The sequence below is a fragment of the Aegilops tauschii genome, chromosome 7, assembly GCF_002575655.3.
Source record: "Aegilops tauschii subsp. strangulata cultivar AL8/78 chromosome 7, Aet v6.0, whole genome shotgun sequence".
Classification (NCBI taxonomy): domain Eukaryota; kingdom Viridiplantae; phylum Streptophyta; class Magnoliopsida; order Poales; family Poaceae; genus Aegilops; species Aegilops tauschii.
In genome coordinates this window covers 276,449,294-276,464,101 of record NC_053041.3, presented here as the reverse complement: position 1 = coordinate 276,464,101, position 14,808 = coordinate 276,449,294, and the positions used below count along the sequence as shown (strand labels likewise).

The window sequence follows — 14,808 nt, the reverse complement described above, 5'->3', positions numbered from 1 at the left end:
ACGTATGTTGTTATGCGGTTTGACCGATAAAGATCTTCGTAGAATATGTAGGAGCCAATATGAGCATCCAGGTTCCGCTATTGGTTATTGACCGGAGATGTGTCTCGGTCATGTCTACATAGTTCTCGAACCCGTAGGGTCGGCACGCTTAACGATTGATGATGATTTATATTATGAGTTATGTGATTTGATGTACCGAAGTTTGTTCGGAGTCCCGGATGAGATCATGGACATGACGAGGAGTCTCGAAATGGTCGAGACATAAAGATTGATATATTGGAAGGTTGTGTTTGGACACCGGAATGGTTTCGGAAAGGTTCAGACATTTTTCGGAGTACCGGGGGTTACCGGACCCCCCCCCCCCCGGGGGGGGGGAGTTAATGGCCCTTCATGGGCCCTAGTGGAGAGAGGAGGCAGCGGCCAGGTGGAGGTGCGCGCCCCCAAGCCCAAACCGAATTGGACTAGGGTTGGGAGGGCTTTATATACGTTGGAGGGGGGCACCCCAAAGGCACCCCAAGTCTTCTCTTAGCCGTGTGCGGTGCCCCCCTCCACAGTTACACACCTCGGTCATATCGTCATAGTGCTTAGGCGAAGCCCTGCACCGGTAACTTCATCATCACCGTCGCCACGCCGTCGTGCTGACGAAACTCTCCCTCGGCCTCGACTGGATCAAGAGTACGAGGGACGTCATCGAGCTGAACGTGTGCTGAACACGAAGGTGCCGTATGTTCGGTGCTTGGATCGGTTGGATCGCGAAGACGTTTGACTACATCAACCGTGTTACTAAATGCTTTCGCTTTCGGTCCACGAGGATACGTGAACACACTCTCCCCGCTCGTTTCTATGCTTCTCCTAGATAGATCTTGCGTGATCGTAGGATTTTTTTGAAATACTACGTTCCCCAACAATGCCCGGCCTCAGAAGATCAACACGTCGCAGCCCCACCTAGGCACAATAGAGAGGTCAGCACGCCGGTCTAAATCCTATGCGCGCAGGGGTCTGGGCCCATCGCCCATTGCACACGTGCACGTTGCGTACGCGGCCGGAAGCAGACCTAGCCCCTTAATACAAGCGCAGGCTTACGGCCCAATCCGGCGCGCGCCGCTCAGTCGCTGACGTCAAGAAGGCTTCGACTGATACCACGACGCCGAGTGCCCATAACTGTTCCCGCGTAGTTGGTTAGTGCGTATAGGCTAGTGGCCAGACTCGGATCAAATACCAAGATCTCGTTAAGCGTGTCAATTGAAGTATCCGCGAACGCTGACCAGGGCCAGGACCACCTCTCACCTAGGTGGTCTCAGCCTGCCCTGTCGCTCCACCACAAAGTAACAGTCGGGGGCCGTCGGGAACCCAGGCCCACCTCTGCCGGGATGGAGCCACCTATCCTTTCAGCCCCCACATCGGAATCACTTGCGGGTACTCTCCGAGCCGACCCGACTTTAGTCACCACATGTATCATATAATGTATACAAGTATATACCCGTGATCACCTCCCGAGTTATCACGGCCCGGTAGTATAGCATGGCAGACGGACAAGAATGTAGGGCCACTGATGGAATACTAGCATCCTATACTAAGCATTTAGGATTGCAGGTAAGGGTAACAACTGTAGCAACAATGACAGGCCATGCAGCAGAATAGGATTAACTGAAAGCAGTAACATGCTACACTACTCTAATGCAAGCAGTAGAGAGAAGGAATAGGCGATATCTGGTGATCAAGGGGGGGCTTGCCTGGAAGCTCAGCCGCGAAGGAGGGGTCGTCAACACCGTAGTCGTACTGGGTAGCAGCGGCGTCGGTCTCGGTGTCTAACGAGAGAAGAGGGAAGAAACAATAAATATAATGCAAACATATGCATGACGATTAACATATTTAGAAAGGATTTAATCATTTTCCGGAATTAACATATTTAATTTAAATCAAAAATAGGTTTACTGCATCAGCATGACGTCAGTAGTCAACAAAGGTGTTGACTGGGTCGCTGACATGTGGGGTCCGCTTGTCATTGACTGTTTAACTAACTAACAGTTAATTAGGTTAATTAATCACAATTAATTAAGTTAATTAATTTAGTTAATTAATTAATTAAATTTTATTATTATTATTTAATCTCTTTTTTTGTAAACGTTCCAGGGGCGTGGGCCCCCATGCCAGTGGCCCAGAGGGGCCTTAGTGGGTTCGGGCGCTGGGTGCGGGCATAGCCCGAACGGGCACTACGGGCGCTCGACCCGTATGAGGGCAGAGCGGGCGCCAGCGCGTCGCCGGAGGTGGCCGCAGGCACGATGGAGCGAGGCGGCAGCGAGGTTGGGCCAGCGGAGCCGCGACGAGGCAGCGAGCTGGAGCAGGGGAGGCGGCAGCGGCGTGGCTGCGGGGGGAAGCGCGGGTGTGGCACGCGCGAGGTGAGCACCGGCGGCCAGCGACGTCGTGCGCGAGTGGAGGGGTTGCGAGCACGCGGAACGGCAAGGCCACAGCAGTACCGACGAGGAGGGGCAGCACGGACAGGTGTCGGGGCAGGGCTGCACGGTACGACAGTGGAACAGCAGCAGCGAGCAGAGGCGGGCGGCAAGCGCGGATGGCCGGCAGGAGGGGTCGGTGTCGGGGCGAGCGGCGTGGGGCGCAGCTACAGCAGGGGAAGCGGGCGGCAGGACGGACGCAGCCAGGGAGCGCGCTGGGAACGGCGGGGATGGGGGCGCAGGGCGTGACCCAGCGCCGCGGCTGCCTGCAGCGGCAACGGGGAGGGGCTGCGGCAGCCGGAGCCGACGGAGGCGCACGGCGGGCAAGTACACGAGAGCGAGCGGGAGCGGCTATGGCGGGGCTTTGCCCGAGGGAGAGGGGAGGAAGCGGGGCTCACATCGAGCCTGTAGGGTACGGGACAGTGGTGCTCGTGGTGGGGGACGGGGACGACGCGACGCAGGGGGAGGACGACGGCGATGGCATCCAGCGAGGAGGAGTGGTCGAGGCGGCGAGGGGTGTCGGGTTCGTTCCCCTTCCCGATCCAGATCGGGATCAAGAGGTGGGAGAAGCAGACGAGGGGGAGACGGGGAAGCGAGGTCCGGCGAGGTGGTCCTCCAGGGGGTGGCGATGCGGCGTCGACGAGGTGGCTGCGATGGCGTGGCGACGGGGTCGGGGTCGCCCGATCCCGATCCAGTCGGGGGAGAGAGGGAGGAGTGAGTGGGGGTCGTGGGGGTTAGGGTTTCGGTGCCCGGGGGATAAGGGAGTGCGAGGGGGGCAGCTGGGCCTTTGCCCAGTTGGGCTGGCCAGCTGGGCCACGGTTGGCCCAGTGGTTTTTTGTTTTGTTTTGTTTTATTTCTTTCCTTTTATTTATTTTCTTTTCTGTTTTATTTTAGTTACACTTTATTTTTAGTTTAGTAAAATATAACAATAGCTCCAAAAATAGTGTTTCAAAATAACCCACCACCCTAAAAAGTTTGACCTCAAAATAAAATAGTTTATCATTTTATAAAATATCAAACGCACTTATTTAATCGTTTCAACTACTGTTTTAATCATTTTAGAGTATTAAAACATTTTATAAAAGTGGGGTTTCTTCACCACAATTAACTTTGCATTGCTTGGCACAACCCGAACATTTTAGTTTTAAAGTTTGAAAACTTTTGTTGTTTGCCTTTAACTCAATTTTAAATTTGAATCGGTTTTGAACTAACCCGAGATTAACTACAGTGACAGGGGTGACGTGGCATCATTAACAGGGAATTACTGTAGTCTAATTATCCGAGCGTCACAGTCCTCGTACAGGTCTTCGATGGGGCGATAACGCAGGAGCTCGCGTGCCATGAGCAATGCAGCCTGCGCGTTTGCCGGCCCGCTACGAGCATGAGACGACGAAGCAGCCGCCGGGGTCAGCGACAGAGTGGTGGTGCACCCATCCCGCCGAACGGAGGGCTGCATCGACGAAGCCTGCTGCTCGTGGGCCGCGGGGCCGGTGGCAGCGTTGGCCGCGGGCGACGGGGAACGGCGGGGAGCACCATCGCCTGTGGGCGCCGTCTGGGCGACACGGACGGCGAGGACGGCCCGGCGCTCAGCACGAACTCGACGAGCATTAGCCATGAGGACGGCGAAACGGTGGCGAATCGACCGAAGCAAGAGAGGCTCCGACGCACCCCTACCTAGCGCGCCAAATGTCGGATTTCGGGCTCCGCAGGCCCTTGATAGATTCGAACTCTGGGGTGCGTGCGAAGAACTCAACCTCCCGAATCTGCCTACTCGCCAATATCATGGCCTAGCTCAATGAACAGGAAAGAGATAGGACACAACAGTTTACCCAGGTTCGGGGCACCTTGCGGTGTAAAACCCTACACCTGCTTTGTGGTGGATTAGCTTCGAGGGGCTGATGATGAACTAGTACAGTCAAAGAACAACCTCAGGAGGTGTGTTCTTGAGCTGGTGGGGGAGAGGATGATCTGAATGATCCGTTCGCTTCTACAGTGGTGGCTAGGTCCTATTTATAGTGGCCTTGGTCCTCTTCCCCAAAATGGAGGCGGGAAGTGATCCCACAACGACCAAATTCAAAAGGAGACAACTAGTACATCTTATCCTGACAAAAATAGTATTCGCCTGCAAAGCATGTGGTCGTGACACCGTGGTGGGCTCGGCGATGACCTCCGTCCTGCCGTCCTGACGGTCTTGGTCTTGTTGCATGGGAATGGAAACCTTTGGCTGATTTCTCGGGACTCCGCGCCTGCGCTTATCTCCTTAGCACCAAAGAGGAAACAGTTGTCCTACGCCCGCTGGCGCCCGCCTGGCCTTGGTCGTCATGGCTCACGTCATCCGAACCTCGCGAGATGAGTCTTGCATAGAAATCTCCGCTCCTCGGGAGCCAGCGTGAGGAGGCCGCTCCTGCAGGAGGCCTTGGTGTCGTCCGCTCGCGAGGCTTGGCCCCTCGCGAGGGTCTTGAGTCGGTGATGCTGAATGTGGGCCGTACCAGGCCGTTGATAGAGCCACATCGTGGGCCGCGGGCTGGCAAGTCTGGATACCCCTTCCCAGAACGCCGACACGGCTGAAGAAGTTCCAACCCGTAAAATCAATTTAGCACGTACAACAAACTAAATTTAAGGATTTGAATTTTAGTGGATCTAGAGATGCTCCATGTCACCCTGCCACAACCTTGTCGTTGCCGTCCTAAAACAAAAAAAACAAAAAACTTGTCGTTGCTTTTGTCTCCACGGGAAGGGCAAACAAGTAACTTGCTAACATTAACTCTCAACTAAGGCAACGCAACAAGACGGAATAGACCCGCAACCGCTGCGCCCTCTTCCGGTCGATTCACGTTCACTGCGAGGGGGAGGAGGAGGAGCAGGACGGCCAACCCCTGCGCGAGACGAGCCTCTACAAGGTACTCCCCTACCCCGCCTCGAAGCTCCCTGTCCGCCTCCACTTCGAGTTTGATCCCCCACCCCGAGATTTGATCCGATTAATATTTTGGTTTGATTGAAATCCTGTGTTAGTATTCCCCATCAATCTGGGTCAATCGAGGTTAGTTTCTGGGTGCCACGCGGTACCAAATTATACGATTCCTGTTTCGTGCCAATCTTTGTGCTGATTAGTGCTGTTGGGAATTAGGGCTTCTGCGGTGGCTAATTTCGGGAGGTAGAAGAGGGAGGAGGAGCCATGAACGGTGGTAGCAAGCAAACGCTGATATACAGCTTCGTGGCCAAGGGCTCCGTGGTGCTGGCCGAGCACACGGCCTTCTCCGGCAACTTCAGCACCATCGCCGTGCAGTGCCTCCAGAAGCTGCCCTCCAACAGCACCAGGTCCACCTACTCCTGCGATGGCCACACCTTCAACTTCCTCGTCGATAGTGGTTTCGGTATGCTCACGATTCCCTCTTTTGTTCGCTGCATCTGCAAACCTGCTCGTGAAAAGCATATGCAGTGTCAGTGTCGCTCGAACCTGTTGAGTTGACTTCGGATGTGTGCAGTGTTTCTTGTGGTGGCTGAAGAGGCACTGGGAAGGAGCGTGCCGTTTGTGTTCCTAGAGAGGGTTAGGGAAGACTTCATGCAGCGGTATGGGTCCAGTATCGATGAGGAGGGACAACACCCGCTTGCTGATGACGCGGATGAGGACGATTTCCTGTTTGAAGACCGGTTTAGCATCGCCTACAATCTTGACCGGGAATTCGGGTATGGAATTGTTTGCTTGTTGGGTTATATATACTTTGGTGTTCTCGTTACCATGCAAGTGCTGCTTATCATTTTCTCTCTGTCCTGAGTTCAGGCCAAGGTTGAAGGATCACATGCAGTATTGTATTAATCATCCAGAGGAAATTAGCAAGCTCTCTAAGGTGAAATCACATCTTTCAGAGGTTAAAGGGATCATGATGGACAACATCGAGAAGGTATGCATTTAAACGAACATGTTCTATCCGGAGTGATGGTCTGTTGCACACACTTCCCTGTTGGGAAATTTAGTCTCAGTTATCTCAAATTTCTAAATCTATTACACTATACACTGGAATTTTAATCTGTACTGTTTAAGTGGAATATAAAGCTAACTAGGGACTATCACATGTTCTTTTATGTACAGTTTGCTCTACAAGGGTGTGATATAAACGTGTTGTTTTTATATTTTAGCATTTTTAAGTACATGGGTCTCATAAAAGTAGCATGCGCTTTTGTGCAGAAACTATGTCTTCTTACAGTAATACTTCATTAATATTACTGTGAGCTGGAGTCGATGCACTTTCAAATGAAAATAAGTACTCTTAAAATAGGCAGTGATAGGTGGTGATGAGATTTAGCACAATATGAACAGTAATTATTGGATCTTGTCCTCTATTTTATTTGAAGATATACCGTTTCCTGGCAAGTATTATATACAATCGATGTTCCTCTGACAAAGTTACGCTGTGTTCTTTAATCTATCCATTGATTTTATGCCTTTCTTTGAGGTTTCTTAATATTTATTCATATATATCTTCACTCTGCCCGTAAGGCACTGCAATGTCCTGGGGCATATATTATTATGTGTGGATGTGCAAAGATCCAAGTCTAGTGCCCTGTTCAGTCACCGTTTTGCAAGAGATCAAGCAATGCAAAGCGGAAAATAGCCACAACTTCATATCATTTAACTGCAATCATCAATTCAACAGTTCTTTTTCATGCTTCATATTTTCATGTCATTGACTTTACTTTGACTGTGCTGGACATTCCTTAGATATTAGATCGTGGCGAGAAGATTGAACTTTTGGTGGGCAAGACCGAAACCTTACAGTCGCAGGTATGGATATAACAAGCTTTGTGTACATGTATCCTCTTGTTTAAAATCCTATATGTGTAAGCAACTTTGACTGAGGATTGCATTGTTAAATTTACTTCAGGCCGACAGCTTCCATAGGCATGGCAGAGAGCTCAGGCGCAAGATGTGGCTTCAGAACCTGAGGTTTAAGCTGATGGTCGGTGGTGGCATCGCGTTTTTGATCCTCATCCTCTGGCTAATGGTTTGCAGGGGCTTCAAGTGCTAGAGAGTTCAGAGTCTTCATTCGCCCTTTTTTCCTTGTCATTTGATGTTCTGTTTACCGTGTCATGTGCATATAATGACCACCAAATTATGCTTTCGCTATGTTCCGAACACAGTTATGTGGTGTGAGACCCTTAATTCCTCATAGACCATCCTTATGTTCCATAAGACCATAGGGATCTGGAGTACTTGTGTAAGCTTTATGAGAGAGGGGGACGTCACTCGATTATCTGTACATTCTGAAATGCAAGCTTATTGCCTGGACCTTGTTTTGCTCAGATCCTCTCGACGATGATCCATGTTGCACCTAGCGCGAAAGATATATCACGGTGGTGTATTTGGGATTTCATATCTATATTATGATTTTAACTTGGAGAAGTCGAGCGCCTATCAGCAATTTTCTGCAGGATACCTCCAGTCATATGCATGCCTCTAGGAATACTAATGGCATTGCCCATAATTGTGCTCATCAGGTTCTCAATTCAAGAACAGAACCTGTTTTCTACTGTACTTATTCTACTCACGGCAACAGTTCTTGCCCCTTTCTGCAATCTCTTCTTCCCTTTCAGCTGCAGGACTTTGTAATTCATGCTGTATTCTGCTTATGAGTTGAATGAAACTTTGGCGCTTGATGGTGCCTTCCTTGGGTTCATTTTTTTATGAGTATGCATCGCGGTAGCGAGGAAGCTGACCCTTACTATCAAAAAGAAAGTAAACAGAGGGGGGACTCCACCGTGTCTTATTCTTATATAGGGGATGAGAGACTCAACCCTCGCTGGTGACATCAACCGTTGTGAAGAACACCGAGTCCAGGACTTTGGGCAGTGAGTGCACCCGCGTTGCTAGCCACCCGAGCGACGGTCAGTTCTCATCGGACACCCAATTGGTTGTAGGATGGTTGTACGATCTAGTTCACGCGTCTACGCTCTGTCCGTCATGTGATCACATGAACATTTTATCTTTCTTCCCTTATTCCACAATGTTATTTATTAAGTGTTGGTTGGATTAGTTTATTTGATGAAGAGGTCGTCATCGATGTGAGATACCTACAGGAGGGGGAGATGGTGGTGATCGACTTCACGCAATCACGTGTCACCGGGTGGAGATTGGAGCTTGCATTTTGTCGATTCGAGTGAAGTATTAGGAGTTCGGTTGTTGGGCGACCACTGGTTGCATCCTTCGTGGGGCCTACTCCAGTTTTGAATGATGACGTGGCTAGCAACAGAGCATTTCCCGCAAGGGATCGGAGGGGGGGGGGGGGGGGGGGGTTGACGTCGACATATTTTTGCCGCTGATCCATGACAATAATCGTGCCAATTATATTTTGATATTGATGACAATATACTTATAGGAGACTAGAAACATTTGTGTTAGTAAATTTACGCCGTCGAGACTAGTAACTTGTGTGGGCCATAGGCCGATCGATGACAACAACCATGCCTTTTATCATATTTTGATACTGATGAGAATATACTCATAGGACAATAATAACATGTCCTGAGTAAACGTACACCGTTGAGACCCCCCCCCCCCCACCCCCCACCCCCTCCAAAAAAAATTGGTTATGACTCAAGACATGCAACATCATAGAGATGCATGTTTTTTTTTTGAGTTATAGTGATCTCGCAGTATTAAGAGGGGATCAAAGGGGGCTGCGATGGATTTGCTCAACTCATTATCACCACAACATTCTATTCCTACCTAAAAGTGCAATGCCAGAAAAGCCTAACCAAGTCCCATCTTCAAAAGATCCAAAACAAACAAAGTCAATTACTTCCGAGCAACACAACCTTAATGTTTAGCTAGACGAAACGCCAAACAAATATTCAGAGAAGAAATTTGTCCGGCCAAATTGCCGGACTGTCCGGCAAACTGCATTGAAACTAGGGATGGCACCAGCTGGGTTTGGGTATGGGTGGAGCTACCCCCCTTACCCATCCTCCTTAATCTTACCCATCACCCGTACCCACACCCGTCAACAGGTACAAATTTTCCCCATACCCATCACACGATAGGGTAAATGGGTATCCACGGGTAAAAGTACCTACATGTGCACACATCAACTTGAGCAACAAATAGTCATAAACGACAACATATCATCATAATTTATAATCAGCAACACATCATAACAACATCATATGCTTATAAACAACAACACGTGATAAGAAGCCACACATTCTTATAAACAGCAGCACTTGTCGACAGCAACACATCGTACTTCGTAAACAGTAACATATTCCCATATAGCATCACTTACGCATAGACAACAACACATAAAAACATCAACACACTCATAAACAACAATGCATAGTCATTTATTTTAAGTTCACAAACTCACGACAAAGTATGGAGGTAATTTAGCCATACATAAGGCCACAAATTAAGCATCACAATAAAGTTTCGACATTGTAACAAGTTCAAAACTCGATCAATCCAGTAGCGCAATAAGTCTTCAGTCTTGAGTATAACTCGACGAGACCATGTCTCTACGTCTCAAAGGGCCAAGTCCTAGTTGGAAACATGAATATAGCCAATGTTTAGGATTTTTCTTGTAGAAAGTACAGTCAAATACTCAATTGGCAAAGGAAATGTGTTGGTGAGTACTAACCATCCCCTCTTGAATGTCTTGAAGGCAAGTCCAAAAGCTAACATCTCCTTTCTAAGCATCCAGAACAAACAATTTGTACACATGACGAGATAGTGATTAGCAATAGTTAAATAAATTGTAAAATTGAACAAAGTACATTATTTGCTCACCTTTTTGTTTGTTTCTAAGCCAATCTTGGGAGCACATCAAAACTTCCACCATATTAGGAGTTAGGCGGCTCCTATGCTCACTAAGTATTCCGCCACTTGTACTAAAGGCCGACTCTGAAGCAACTGTTGTCACGGGAATAGCAAAAATATCTCTGGCGACCTTCATTAATGTTGGATATCTTGTTCCAACTACTTTCCACCAATCCAGCACACTAAATACTTCTGTGTATGGCACTAGGCCATCTGTCAAGTACATATCTATTTCACCTTGTAGCCGAGCTGCTGCAGGACTTTGCTTGGCAACAATGTCATTTAAGATGTTCATGATGGTTGGAGCTTTCTCTGAAGAAATCAGTTCACATGGTCTATATTCATCTGCTTCCACTTCATACTCCTCTATGAATGAATGCAGTCTAGCAACTAATACATCAACCAATTCCACACACTCATAAGAAGATGGATCAATTCCATGCAGCATGGCAAAGCAAGCTGTCAACATATGCCTCTTGTAACAAGGATCAAGAAGTGTAGCCATCCCCCATTATATCTTGAATGTCCTCCAATACTTATCAAATTTAGCAGTCATTTCCTTTTTTTTATAACTGGATTGCTAGAAGCGGCCCACTGTCTCATTTTCATTTTAATCTCACAGATTTTAGGGAAGTAAATATTAGACTTCACATAATCAGTTCCCGAGAACAACTTAGTTATCTCGTACAATAATCCAAGTCTCCACCATCTCTGCAGTAAAGTCCCATTCTTTTTGCACTAGGTAAATGCTCATATTGTTTCTCAATTTTATTTGCACGGTTGAAAACAACTCTGTATGGTCAAGCTGCTTCTAGCATCATGAAAGTGGAGTTCCACCTAGTTTTGCAATCAAGAATCAACTTTCTTGTTATTTTAACTTTTTTGAACTTAGCCATCTCCTCAAACTTACCGAAAGTTAAGGAGGCCAATCTCGAAGAAAAGGGCGTGTCGTCTATATATTGAATCCCATTGATGTTGTATCTTACCAATGTAGGCAAGAATAGCAACAACATCTACAAAAATTTAATAAGAATGAGACACTGAGTTGTATGGAGTAATATGCAAGAACAAAGTTAAAGATGATGCACCAGTGGTGCTTTTGTCCCGTAGCGAGAACATGGCCCCAAACTGTGGGAAGCACGGTGGACAAATTGTTGATGCTATCATGTGCGCCGACATCCTAACCTCGGTCCTAGCATTTAGTGTGATGACAAACTCCATGGCTAGATACCAGAAATGTCCATCTGGTATTTCCGTGGGGTTGAACCCGATGCGAATAAAGTCATATGTCATGCCGGTTTGAAGCATGGTGTTGAAGCGAAATGCTTGGTTGTTGTATGCGATCGCTTCCATTTTTGTTTCCTAATATTTTTTATGAATCATAACAATAATCAGAAAACAAAATTGTTTATCAAATGTGTATCTTAAAAAAACATGTTGTAAGTGGTGATGAGTAATACCTTACATCCTGATCCAGTAGTATACACTGAAGGTAAACGTTCCTCATTGCATTCTCCTTCGTTTGGGCCTTCCACAAGACCCTAGCATGAATGGTCCAACAATTCTGATAGATATGCACCATCTAGACGCTCTGAAAAGCCAAGTTCCTGTGCATAGAATAGAATGAATGGATGAGGTAAATCATTGAGCGGTGATGGCAAACTGCCGTACAGCAGGCTGATTCATCTATCTTGCCCGTTCATCAGAGGGATTATAGGTCGAGGGATGATAGGAACCGGCGGCGATGCCATCACCCTCTTAGAGATCATCAATCTGTATGAGACTGCCATGGCCGTGAAGGAGATGACTGAGCCTATGTAGAAAGATGGAGACATATATGGCGGTGCGAGGCATTTTTATAAGCATCGTAGGTGGCGGTATAACCAAATAACATTCGAAAATTGGTTTGGCGGTCTAGGTGCCCGTGGGTGAAAAATCTCTCTTGTACGACCCCCACTCGTCGAGCGATCGCAGTAGTCATTTGATCAATCTTTGACGACCTAATAAACATTGTTTAGTAACCATGCTCGTCGAGGGATACTGACTTTGATTACAGGGAGATTCCAATATTTGTTTGGTTACTAAAAAATAAACGAAGTTTATTAGGTTGCCAAAGATTGATCAAATGACTAGTGCGATCGCTCAACGAGTGGGGGTCATACGAGAGAGATTTTTCACCCATGGGCACCTAGACCGCCAAAACCAAAATTTGAAAGTTATTTGGTTTTCCCACCATCCACTATGCTTATAGAAATGTCCCACACCACCATATATGTCTTCATCTTTCTACATAGGCTCAGTCATCTCCTCCACGGCCATAGTAATCTCATACAGATTGACGACCTCTAAGAGGGTGATGGCATCGCCGCCGATTCCTGTCATCCCTCGACCTATAATCCCTCTGATGAACATGCAAGATAGATGAATCAACCTGCTGTACGGCAGTTTGCCATCACCGCTAAATGATTTACCTCATCCATTCATTCTATTCTATGCACAGGAACTTGGCTTTTCAGAGCGTCCAGATGGAGCATATCTATCAAAATTGTTGGACCATTCATGCTAGGGTCTTGTGGAAGGCCCAAATGAAGGAGAATGCAATGAGGAACGTTTACCTTCAGTGTATAATACTGGATCAGGATGTAAGGTATTACTCATCACCACTTACAACATGTTTTTAATATACACATTTGATAAACAATTTTGTTTTTTGATTATTGTTATGATTCATAAAAAATATTAGGAAACAAAAAGGAAGCGATCGCATACAACAACCAAGCATTTTGCTTCAACACCATGCTACAAACCGGCATGACATGTGACTTTACTCGCATCGGGTTCAACCCCACGAAAATACCAGATGAACATTTCTCGTATCTAGCCATGGAGTTTGTCATCACACTAAATGCTAGGACCGAGGTTAGGATGTCGGCGCATAGGATAGCATCGACAATTTGTCCACCGTGCTGCCCACAGTTTGGGGCCATATTCTCGCTATGGGATAAAAGCATCACTGGTGGATCATCTTTAACTTTGTTGTTGCATATTACTCCATACAACTCAGTGTCTCATTCTGATTAAATTTTTGCAGATGTTGCTATTCTTGCCTACATTGGTAAGATACAACATCAGTGGGATTCAATATATAGTGGGATTCAATATATAGACGCCACGTCCCTTTACTCGAGATTGGCCTCATGAACTTTCGGTAAGTGCCATTTAGAATTTGAGATTTTCATATGCTTCTTTTAATTTTATTTTCATATGTTTCTCTACTCCTAGTTGGGGAGTTGGTAGGTGGTATCGTCGCTTCGTATCTCCCATCGTTCTGTTGATTAATGCATTTTTTCTCCATGTTTTCATTAAGTAAGGCGCAGGGTGGGATTCAGAGCCCGTTTCCAATCTGAACTTGCCACCTCCTCCTTCCACGCCTCCTACTTTATTGTAGCATACGAATTAACTGCAATATCTTAATTTTCTTTTCATGGGTTTGGCCATAGTTAGAAACCGAGCATTATACGTGGATTAGTTCGATACGACATAACATGAGGGCTACGACGCGCATGGCCTGGATCTGATTTTAGGGATAGTACAGGAACCTATTTTAGGCAATTGGCAATCATCAGGTAAACGTTATGGCAAGTGGCAGTCGTATAAACAATATATGGCAATAGGCAATGTGCAGCTGATCCTCTACCAAAGCTCTCGCACGACATGAATTGGCAACAATCACCATTATCGACCACAAAAGCAGGCTGCCACACTGCCTTCGTAGGATGTGCGTGCACTCCAACATCGCGAGGCACCACACCCCTGCCCAAGGTGTGTCGCACTCGAGGAGAGGGCCTGAGGAGCCATGTCGCGGCTCGCCGGGTATTCGGGAATGAGGTCGATGTGTCTACCTGCCACCGTTTGGACCTTGCTGGCATGGCCAATCTACCGCAACAGACCAAGGTAGTCACCAAAAGGAACCCGTCATCCACGTCATCACCGGATCATGGGCACACTGGGATCTAGCGTCGTCCGCTTCCCATCCCTGCCATATTGGAAGCCATCCGTGGTGCACCATCGTCTCAGGTACTCCCGCGCTGCATGGAAGCCTTGGCGCCGAACACGTCTTACAGGAATCACGCCAGCAGCGGCGCCACGAGAACGACGCCATCAGCAGCTCCTTCCAAGGGATTTGGTCGGGAGAAGTCGTTGTCACCCAACATCGAGATGGTGGAGGATGTTGTTGGATGCGCACTTGGCCCTTTAATTTGGTAGTGTGCTTGTGGAACTTTGTGAGAACTTGAATATTACGAGTATACCAGTTTTGTAGGTTATCTTTTTCCAACAGTCTAACAGTCTCTAAAGACCATCAGGAACCTTAATGTAGAGAATGAAAATTTTAAGATCAATATCTTACCTATTTTGATATTCTTTGAGAAACATCGTTAAAGAATACCAGATATACTTATTGTTAGTTCTTCGTTGACACCTATTGTTCTTAATGATCCTTGCTTAATGTTAACAATATGTCGTACCATAGGATCAATGGAAAGA

At 47.3% G+C, this 14,808-nt stretch overlaps 1 protein-coding gene across 2 annotated transcripts; it reads left to right on the top strand.

The window, feature by feature from the left end:
- Window positions 1-5,183: 5,183 nt before the first annotated feature.
- On the top strand, window positions 5,184-7,740 carry LOC109773357 (vesicle-associated membrane protein 727). Of its 2 annotated transcripts, XM_040396590.3 has the most exons (7): window positions 5,255-5,353; window positions 5,466-5,493; window positions 5,581-5,827; window positions 5,939-6,140; window positions 6,235-6,355; window positions 7,174-7,236; window positions 7,337-7,740. In XM_040396590.3, the coding sequence occupies exons 3-7, from the start codon at window positions 5,629-5,631 to the stop codon at window positions 7,478-7,480; spliced, it is 729 nt and encodes a 242-aa protein (XP_040252524.1). In that variant the 5' UTR covers window positions 5,255-5,353; window positions 5,466-5,493; window positions 5,581-5,628; the 3' UTR covers window positions 7,481-7,740. The 2 variants fall into 2 exon arrangements, with proteins under 2 accessions (XP_020187637.1, XP_040252524.1); XM_020332048.4 differs by lacking the exon at window positions 5,466-5,493 and having other exon boundaries at window positions 5,184-5,353.
- Window positions 7,741-14,808: the final 7,068 nt, after the last annotated feature.